This window comes from Astatotilapia calliptera, chromosome 1, assembly GCF_900246225.1.
Source record: "Astatotilapia calliptera chromosome 1, fAstCal1.2, whole genome shotgun sequence".
Taxonomy (NCBI): domain Eukaryota; kingdom Metazoa; phylum Chordata; class Actinopteri; order Cichliformes; family Cichlidae; genus Astatotilapia; species Astatotilapia calliptera.
The window spans coordinates 31539592-31549441 of NC_039302.1; the positions used below are offsets into that span (position 1 = coordinate 31539592).

The window sequence follows — 9850 nt, forward strand, 5'->3', positions numbered from 1 at the left end:
AAAAGCATTGGAAGGGCTCTGAACACAGCTGCTGCATGTTCCACTGGTTTGAAAAAAAGAAAAATAAGACAGGGCAACACCATTAAGCATTGCAAATAATGTAATTTGCAAAGCATAAATATAGACAAATCAAGATACTGTAGCATTACCTCCATTCAAAGTTTTTGGCAGCTTCATAACTTTCTTCATGACACCATAGAACTGCACCTTCGAGTAGAAGATTTCCCATCTATCCTTCATCTCAGAAATGTATTTCGAGTTGGATGGTTGAATAATTCTCTGTAGGTCATCCAGGACCTGAAAAATACAAACAGAAACCCAACTAAGAGATCTATCTAGCTCTGTGTGTGGTCTTGACAATAACTGATAACAATCAAAATGTCCCCAAAGGAATAACAGGATGGCTAAAAGAAATAAGTGCTGCTTACATGATCCAGATCTCTGAAACAAAGGTATGCCTCTGGTATCTTCACTGCTCTGTCCTGCTCCTTTACAGCATTGGTTTGGTTTTTGGGTCTTTTATATATCTTGGAGAGTCTTGTAGTGTCTTGCCTGAGTTTTTTGGCTGTCAAAGAAGTCAGCTGAACCAGCTAAACACACAGAGCAGAGGTGTGTAAATTATTTATTGCAACAGTAAGGCTTTATATATCTGTTATTGGTGCAAAACAAAACAAAAACACCAAAAATATATCTGTAAATTAGATCAACAAATTAACTAACCACCTATCCTCAAATTGTTCATTCATCCTGTCAAGTTGTCACTATTAAATGGAATGCAAAGATTCCAACATAAACAGTGAAGTAGATGGGTTCTATTGTTAGCGGAATTTTTAAGAAAATAAAAAAAGTATCCCTTAAACCACATATACACTCAAGGTGTATTAAGAGGGTGCATTAAATCATACTTATATTCTTCATCAATGCCATCCTGGTGGTGCACTGGGAAGCCCATCGATCTAACTGGTGATTTATCTAGAATAATAGTTGATGCACTGGATTCCTCACTGCTGTCACTTCTTGCAACGCTTTCATTCCCATCCTTTCTTGGCTTCTTCGAAGGAGGTTTTTTGCCCTTCCTTGGACTTTTAACATTGGAGAGTCTCTTCATTAGCTTTTTAGCAACATGCTCCTAACAGGTACAAACAGTAATAATTAAGAGATGATAACACACATCACCCATGATTAACACAGAGTGATTGTGAGAAAATGCTACTTACCCAGTCACCCCACGTTTCTTTAAGCATTGGGTAGTACTCCATCAATTGCTTTGTTAGGCATCAACCTCATGTTTGCTGGGATATCTGGAGTCCTCAGCTGCTCTTGCTATCGAAATCATGTTTGTCATGGTGTTTCTTACGAGTCGACAAAAGAATTCCTTTGACAAAGGTTCAGCACACTCTGTCCCCAGCTGCTTCTGTTCAAAGTAGGAACGTCGAGCTTGCTCAAGTTCACTGTCTGTGAAGACTATGTACTCTGGGTTGGACATAGTTACAAACTTAGAAGTGCTGGGTTCTTCTCTGGAGAAGTCACCATCTCCAGTGGTTGTTAGCGTTTTTTCAGCAGCAGTCTTGTTCTAAAATACAGTGTACACAGGGCTAATTTTCACATAAAATTGCACAAGAACTTTAGGTCTCTACACATGAAAGAAAATACAACACAATATCAGTAAGTGTTAATATGTAGGCCACTTGATTTAAGTCAAAACTAAAGAAGATGATCAACATCTCTTCTACTTTCTGTTAAGTGAGCATTGGTGGAATTACTTGAAACTGCATAAAACAAACTGGTGTGTTCTCAGTTTTGTCACACAGCGATAGGACATAACTTACTTCTTCACATTTGTGCACTGCAAGCCATAGAGCCCGACGTCTGAGGAAATGTTCAGGACCAGGAAACAGATCTTTGATGTCATCTCGTGAAAGTGATGAGAGCAGGTCTTCTCCAACATTTGCTTCTGCAATAGGAGTTTCCAATTATCACTACATTGCATTATCCTGGTGTGCAAGCCAGCTGACAGCTTTGCTTGTGTAACAGACAGGAAACATAATTTCATATTTACCATTTAAAACCATGACTCTATTCCATTATTCTCCCTCCTCACTGCTCCACAGGTTCTAAATTACCTTCCTCCCATTGACTGGTAAAAGTAATATATTTGTGATACATCAATTAAATACATGTATACATATAAATGTTTTTGTTTGTTTTTTGCTTCCTGAGCTAAAGTATATAATGAAAATAGAAAGCAAAAATTTCAGAAGAAATTTTAAGTGTGTTTAAAGTTTGCTCAGAGTTGAAAGCTGAAGCGGGGCTTTGTGTCGGGGTCTGACAAACACGTCCTCCAGTCGAGTCGGCTCAGCAGACAGGCTCACAGTGGTGCTTTTTGGATCGAGAAGAAAAAACTTCTCTGCCAGACTGAAAGTGTGAGAAGAACAATGGACTAGTACCCCATTGATTGTAGAAATATAGACCTTTTTTTGTTTGTTTGTTTTTTACTTGTTAATTATCTCACGAGTCGCTATTATTTTGACGACAGAGACTTGCTATTTCCTTTTGCTCTGCCCTGCCTGACACTGGGCCATTTGCATACGTGACTGGATGTTTGCCCAGGGGGAGAGATCTCTGCCGAGTGCTGTTTAAGCCTACGCAGAACAGAGCACAAACAGACCACGGAGTGGAAAGAACGAACAAGAGGTGAAAGCTATCATCTCATCTGTGCCTTTTCCAGTGGATTTTTCATCTGCTAAATCTTGTCCATATTCAGTTTGTGGGTAATCTATTATTTTCTTTCTCAGCTTCTAAAAGTTTGATTTAAGGGGCGTTGCCCCCCTCTTGCCCCAGCGTAGGCCCCTGGCTATTAACAAGAAGAAAAAAAAATGGGACTTTTTGGGCAATCCGAACGTGTATTTTTGTGTGTTGTTGTTTTTCTTCACAAAATCGTATTCAAATCTTTAGACAACCGTGCTTGACGGTCCCAAAGATGAGCCTAGCGGCATATTTATTATTTTTACTCCTCTGTAGTCGGATTGAGGCAAACTTTGCGTCTTCACCAAGGATAATATTCACAGAAAAAGGTAGGTAATATTTGTTTTCTTCAGTTCTACATCAATACTTTAAATGTCAGGATAAAGTTATAAACCCAGAAACACAAAAGAAAGGGAAAATCTTAATTTTAAAGTATAGAAAGAATGTGTGCACTATAATCGTTCAATCGTTCAATAAGTGAATTCATCAGAAATTAAATTCAATTAAAAAATAAAAAAAAAAACATTTTAATTTATTTCAGTGCCTAATGTTAAATAAAACTATTTATGTAGCATAATTTCAAAACTCTAGATTTGTGGCTTTTAAATGAAAAGTCAAGCCTTCTTCTAGAGACAATCGCCAACTGTGGCCACAAGATGTCAGTATTTGAAGGGATTGTGCAAGCAGCCAACTAGACAGAATGCCTATTGAGGTACAGAGAGACACGCTTTGACTTTGGTTTAATTGAAGTGTAGATTTCACTTTACAAGAACTACTTACTTTGATTTTCTAAGGAACGCCACTGCTTTAGATAAAGAAATACAGTGATATGTAAGTTGTTAGTTTGTGGCTGAATGGTTGACTCAGCGATGTTAGTTGTTAATAAGTTGCTGTGTTTAGTGTAAGCTAAAATATTATTAGAGCACCGTTGATTTTTAGTTGTGATGTAAGTGGTTTTTCAAAAGTGGTCAAAAAATGACCACTAATTTTCAAGATTGATTAAATGAAAGCTAATGAATCTAGATTTAGACTGCGATGTTGATTTAACATACTGGCTCCAACTTTTGTTTGTTGTGGTGGCAGTGATGTTGTGTTTCTTTAAATAGTTAAAAGACAGCTCTGCAGGAAAAAAGGTGTAAATGAAATGCAAACACATGAAGATAGAGTCGATATCATTTAATCCATTAAGTGTGAGTAATGTGATCGAAAGTGGTGACAATGGTAATGTTAATGTTATGAATTAAAATGAGATATTGTGCTACACAATGTTGCTTCATTTGTTCATCTGTCCAAAGTATTTGCTAAGAAAAAACCACTGTTAAAATGATATTTTATATCCCTCTACATGACCTCAGGAGGACTTTGTCTGAAGAGCATGTTTCTCATTAGGACTTCCTGACTGCACATATGATGAACTGGTTTAAAGTTGGTTCTTAAACCAAAACCAAATTTATTTTGGTTTCCAGAAATCTCTGAGCATCTGAGCACGTTGTCCAGTTTCAATATATATTGCGCACACACACATATTATAAATAAAAATAAAAATTTGTTTTAGAAACTGCAATGAAACGGTTCAGTCTTCCCCAAGATCCACCAGTACAGATTCTTCTAGAAGAGCAGCCGGACACTGCCTTAGCTGTTGGAAAAACATACCTGAATACCTACAACTTTCAAAACCAGAACAAGGTAGAACATAGCTGTATAATCACAGTAAATTACTGTACTGAATGCTCTGAAATAAATGTATCTTCATATTAATATCATGGAAAAGTAATAGTCCTGCATTATGTATTTCCACAGAATCAAAGACTTATGCGGTTGGAGAATTGCAACAGTGAGGTAAGCAGTGAACAGATAAACAAAAAAATAAAAAGAAGTAGTTTGTCAAATTGTATTTTTTGACCACTCAAGAAATCTAACAAACAATTTTCATCTTGTCATTTAGGATTGCAGCTATAACATCACTTTGGTCCACCCGAAGAAAGATGCTAACCAGTTGTTTGTGTGTGGAACCACTGACGATGAAACAGTTTGCTGTAACTCGGTAGGACAGAGTACTGTGACAGAGGACTGATATAATACTGGGAAATGGTAGTTGTGGTGTTTCTGCTCAGGGTTGATAAGTTACTTCTACTTTGGTTTAATTGAAACAACCTTCTTCTGAAAAGAAAGCAAATACATCACAGGTACAGGGTGTTGGGTATATATATATGCGTGCTATCTGTGATGTACATTAGTTGGGAAACATTAAGATAAACTGTTCTTTCTTTAATAGAATTTGGCAGAGCAGTCACCGATATGCAAGGAGAGTTTAATAAAACATATAAGCTCATTTAACATAAAGGAAGGTGACCTGTCGGCCCTTGCAGGTGAGTTTTTTACACACAAGATGCTTTTGAATAAATCTGCTGATGAATCCCTCCTTCCTCATTCACCTTTTTCTATGAGTCTGTAATTTTAATCCTTCTTGTGTGTTTACAGAAAGTCTGTACTTTTGTCAAAACTACTAACATCTTTTATTTAAATCAGTCCCTTTTAAAGGTTGCTTCTTCTCCCTATTACTATAATATTGAACTAGTTTCTCCCTGTTTGTACATCCCTATAAAACCTCAATTTGCCACTGTTTGTTCCAGAATCTGAACAAAGTACAGATCTCTACATAACACGCTCTGGATCTGTTGAATCTGTTGGCATTCACAAATTTGGTAAAGCAAGAGTGGGGCCAAAGAACCACGATAAAGGTATTTTCATAAAGTTAGAGCCACAGAGACCTTATTTAGTGAAATCGCATCACTATAAATGTTTGGATTCAAATAAATATTTCTCTTTCAATGTTTAGAGCAGCATTATGTAGGATTGGTGCTCAGCAAACGTGAAGAGGATCCCTCCCAGAACAGACTTTATGGCTTCTATAAGGAGAAAAGTGAAGACACTGGACTGTTCAGTGAAATGTGGCTCCCTTTTGTGACCCAGGTTTGCATGGTAAGAGCAGAATGAATGGGGAAGTTTGAATTAAATAGGTAATGCCTACATTTTTCCAAAACAGAAAAAAATGAACAGCATCAGTAACCACATAACCACTTTACAAAACAAGATTTATATTTGCATAAATATTCTTCCAATTATTAATAAGTTGTGTTTCTTCTAGACAGATGTTGGTGGTTCTAAGAACAACATGCAGTTTACCTGGACATCCCAGATGAATGCCAGGCTCTTCTGTGGAGACCCTGAGAGAAAGCAGCGTTTCTCTGAACTGGTAGATGTGGCCACTGTGCAATCAGATCGGTGGCAGGATACTAAGATCTACGGACTTTTTAGAAACAAACGGTATAACTCTTAAATAACTTGTACTGCCTCCAAATCCCTCAAACCAGAGTGCAACTATCTTTATCTTGTGTGTGTATTTGTTCTTTTTCACTCATATTATGTATTTTTTGATTTATTTATTTTTTTTAATGCTGCCACTAACTGCAAATAATAGCAATATTGCTGCAAATGTCTCAGGCTAAATTTGTCTCCCTGCAGGGGAATGAGTGCTGTCTGCATCTACACAATAGGAAACATCAGTAACATCTTCAAAAACTCCCCATTCAAAGGCTATACAAAAGACCAAATGGACAGATCAAGGACGGTATTGAATATTGATAATTGATAAAATGTAATAACTGGTGCCATCACAAAAACATTCCAACCTTTTTTGGAGGGAGTATATAGACAAGAATAGAATAGCCCTTTATTATAATTTAAAACAAGTGGTTAAGTGTAGTCAGAGTAAAAAATTGCTCAGGCTTTTAAATATTTTCTTTCAGCTTAAGACAGCTTAAGATAAACACTGGACTCATTAAAAGACTAAATTAGAAGGTTTTAAATGTTTTTTTGTTTTTTTTAAACAGTCATCTTAGAAACTTAAAAAGTAAACCAGAGACAGGTTTTCAGGCTTATTGACCGGTCATCTGGTGTTCAGCCAGTCTAAGTTAAGCACTTCATTTCTTCAGTGCGTTGATGATACCACCAAGCTTCCAGTGGACACCCTGAAGAAGATTTTCAAGACTTCGGAGATGGAGCAGTTGGTTCTTCCTGTGGGTACCTCTGGCCTTCTTCTCTTTAATCATCACAAGTATACCCACATCCATGTTGACAGTAAACCAAACAGCAGAAGTAGAAATCAGAACGTCATCTTCTTATCTTTAAGTAAGTAAAAAAAATAATTTGAAGTAGGACACACTAAATGTTACGAAGAATGTACTTTAATGTTTTAATGTGTTTCTGTAACAGAAGGTAGTATTTAAGTACTCTGTACTAATATATGACCAGAAAAACAACAGGTAGTGTGTTTTTGAAAAGTCATCATATTTAGTATCATTCCTCCTCTTTTTTGTGGTTTTCCATAGACAATGGAGGGATTCATAAAGTGCTGCACAATGAAAGTCGCACCTTTGTCATCGCTGAGTATCGACCGTTCAGCCACGCTCGCATCCTCCGCCTCATCCTTCACCAATCTTCTGTGAGTAACAATGATGCCTACAAAACTTTTGTCCCCACCAACCATGAAGGTGAAATTGTTGATGCTTTACTGATTGGAAATAATTGTTTTAGTCAACTAAAGGAAAATTATGAACATCATAAAGACAAGCATTTTACTTACATCTTTATATGTAAGTTACATGCTTATATTAGCTTCTTTTCTTTTTTTCTTTTTTTTTTTTCCATTTTTACTAGTAGGCCTTTAACAATAAGAAAACATTTTTTAATCATTGCAGAAAAAGCTGTATGTGAATATTGCAAGTGAACTGGTCCAACTTGATGTAGCAAACTGTTCCCAGTATGGAGACACCTGCCAGGACTGTATGCTATCCAGAGATCCCTACTGTGGCTGGGATGGCACCCACTGCACCCCTGATGCAAAGTAAGACTTTATGTACCTGCAGACCTGTGACCTGTGAACAATAACTGTTGACCCAACAATTAAACGACACACCCTTAAGTTTTATCTAATTGTAAACAAACCCAAGCTATGTATAGTTATTGTCCCTCACCACATTCAAGGTCTAACAGTTGTATTAAATGCTATTCATTCCTTATACATCAACTGAAATATTAAATTGCCAATTTCTTAGGTCCTCCAGCCAAAGGACTGATATTGAAGAGCTTACGCTATAATTCACAAGATTTACTACTGCCTCTGAAGCGTTGGTCAGATTTAACTTAACATAATGACCAACATGTGAATTGTGATAGTGATTAGTTTGATGAACTACTACATTACTTATTGTTCACATTTATATTCATATTTCACTAGTTATCACCTATATTTTCTCTCTTTCTCGATACGTTTTTTTGCTGCTTACTGCTGATGATGATTAACAGCCAAAATAACTTGAAATCACTGGCAGAAATGTCTATTTGAATTAGTATTAATAATAACATGTAACTAATAAACTATACATTAAGAAGAAAGTAGAGTGCTACCATGCACATCCTTTTTTCCATCATCTTTTTGACGATACAGTGTTGCAGTGGTTAGCACTGTTGTCTTACAGCATAATGGTCCTGGGTTTGAATCCAATGCATGTTGTCCCGCTGCCTGCATTGGTTCTCTCTACATAGTCCAGCTTCTTCCCAGCAGTTCACAGTGTTAGGTGCATGTTAAGTTAATTTGTGATTCTAAATTGGTTGCAGTATCTAAAAGTTTGGTACTGTGCGAGTTTGTTTTATTTCTTTATTTTTATTTTCATGTTCAATAGCTTTTCATTGAAGGTGTGTTGTCAAGATACTTTATAAAGATCATTTAATTTTTAAATTAATGGGATAGAGTTTTTGAGTTTCAATAATTTGTTTATTTCTTAAATCCATGTTAAGGATCATGGTTGCATATTGCCTTATTTAAACATGCATCGTCCTTTATAGTGGGAGGTGGCACGATGCAGCAACTGGGAACCTTGGCATCTGTGGAGACGACACTACACAAGGTATTTAAATTCAGGCGCATGCACAAGTAATCGAACACCTGAAAGCTCCAGCAAATTGATGAAAACTGCAAAATCTCTACAGTACCCCAAGCTATCTACTTGAAAGCAAGATTTGAGTCTTCTGAGAATTATTTAATATCTGTCTCTGTATGCCATAAACCTCTACCTCAGTTTTATCAGTGCCATGCCTACTCTCTGGTAAAATGTTTTTCTTTTCATGTTAATATTTTATCAACAGCTAAAAGGCATATTTTACTTAGATGCTAAAATATTTCTGGTTCTGCAGTCCCCCATTTTATTCCAAACTGAAAACCAAAATGCTTTCATTACACATTTGAGCAATTTCTTTTTTAGGTCTACAAAATCTGATAGCGTGCCCATTGCCTCCTAAAAGCAGGTCCAGTCATTTTTCTGAGGATCTTACATTCCACTTGTGACTAGAAATAAGGAGAAAAACAAGCTAAAGGGACATTCTTGTGTTCTTTCCACAGAATTTACAAGTCCCATTCCAAATCCAGAAAAGAATGAAGTCAGACTTCATGCAAAGCATTTTCTGCAGTGCTCAATGTCATCTCGTCATGCTCAGTACAGTTGGCAGCACCTTCAAAACTCCTCATCTTGCATCTGGAAGGCAGATCAGTGCCTTTATTTGATCAACAGCATGGGACCTGAGGAGGAAGGAACCCACACCTGTGTATCAGAGGAAATGGGTTACAGGAAAGTCTTGGCACAGTACCAACTACGGCTCCAGGAACAACTGGAGAGCAAGGCAGTGGGCCAACAGTTAAACCCAATCATCTGGTGTTGTCTAAGTGTGGTTCTGATTCAGAGTTTCTCATGTTAAAGCCAGAGTTGATGTATTATATTGTTATATATTATAAAATCTTAAATTTGCAAATGAAGGACCATAAGTCATATTTTCAGTTGTTACTCTCCACGGCTAAACAAACTAAATCGGTTTCAGTTATGTACTGATGTACACAACAATGGACATAAGGAGCTTCTTTCAAAGAAAAAACTCAGGTAGATGTTATTTTATATATTATGCTTTGTATGTTGTTCAGTATATTTCTATGCAAAACAAGAGGAATTTCAATACACAGCAGTATATTCACAGTTGAAACCAGATATTTACA

General features: G+C 36.7%; 1 protein-coding gene across 1 annotated transcript; it reads left to right on the forward strand.

Moving 5' to 3' along the window:
• The first annotated feature begins 2626 nt into the window (after positions 1-2626).
• Positions 2627-9612, forward strand: LOC113026026 (semaphorin-7A-like). The gene is made up of 14 exons (XM_026174423.1): positions 2627-3074; positions 4301-4431; positions 4546-4584; positions 4691-4789; positions 5021-5114; positions 5379-5486; positions 5585-5727; positions 5894-6072; positions 6271-6376; positions 6741-6936; positions 7137-7249; positions 7506-7651; positions 8653-8714; positions 9206-9612. Exons 1-14 carry the CDS (start codon positions 2981-2983, stop codon positions 9556-9558), a joined length of 1863 nt encoding a protein of 620 aa, XP_026030208.1. The 5' UTR covers positions 2627-2980; the 3' UTR covers positions 9559-9612.
• The last annotated feature ends 238 nt before the right edge of the window (positions 9613-9850 follow it).

Excerpts from the sequence above, each read along its gene's own strand:
- LOC113026026 (XM_026174423.1), top strand. The coding sequence starts at position 2,981 with ATGAGCCTAGCGGCATATTTATTATTTTTACTCCTCTGTAGTCGGATT. Across the intron at positions 4,585-4,690 it reads TGGAGAATTGCAACAGTGAG|GATTGCAGCTATAACATCAC; the intron begins GTAAGCAGTGAA and ends CTTGTCATTTAG. Across the intron at positions 4,790-5,020 it reads AAACAGTTTGCTGTAACTCG|AATTTGGCAGAGCAGTCACC; the intron begins GTAGGACAGAGT and ends TTTCTTTAATAG.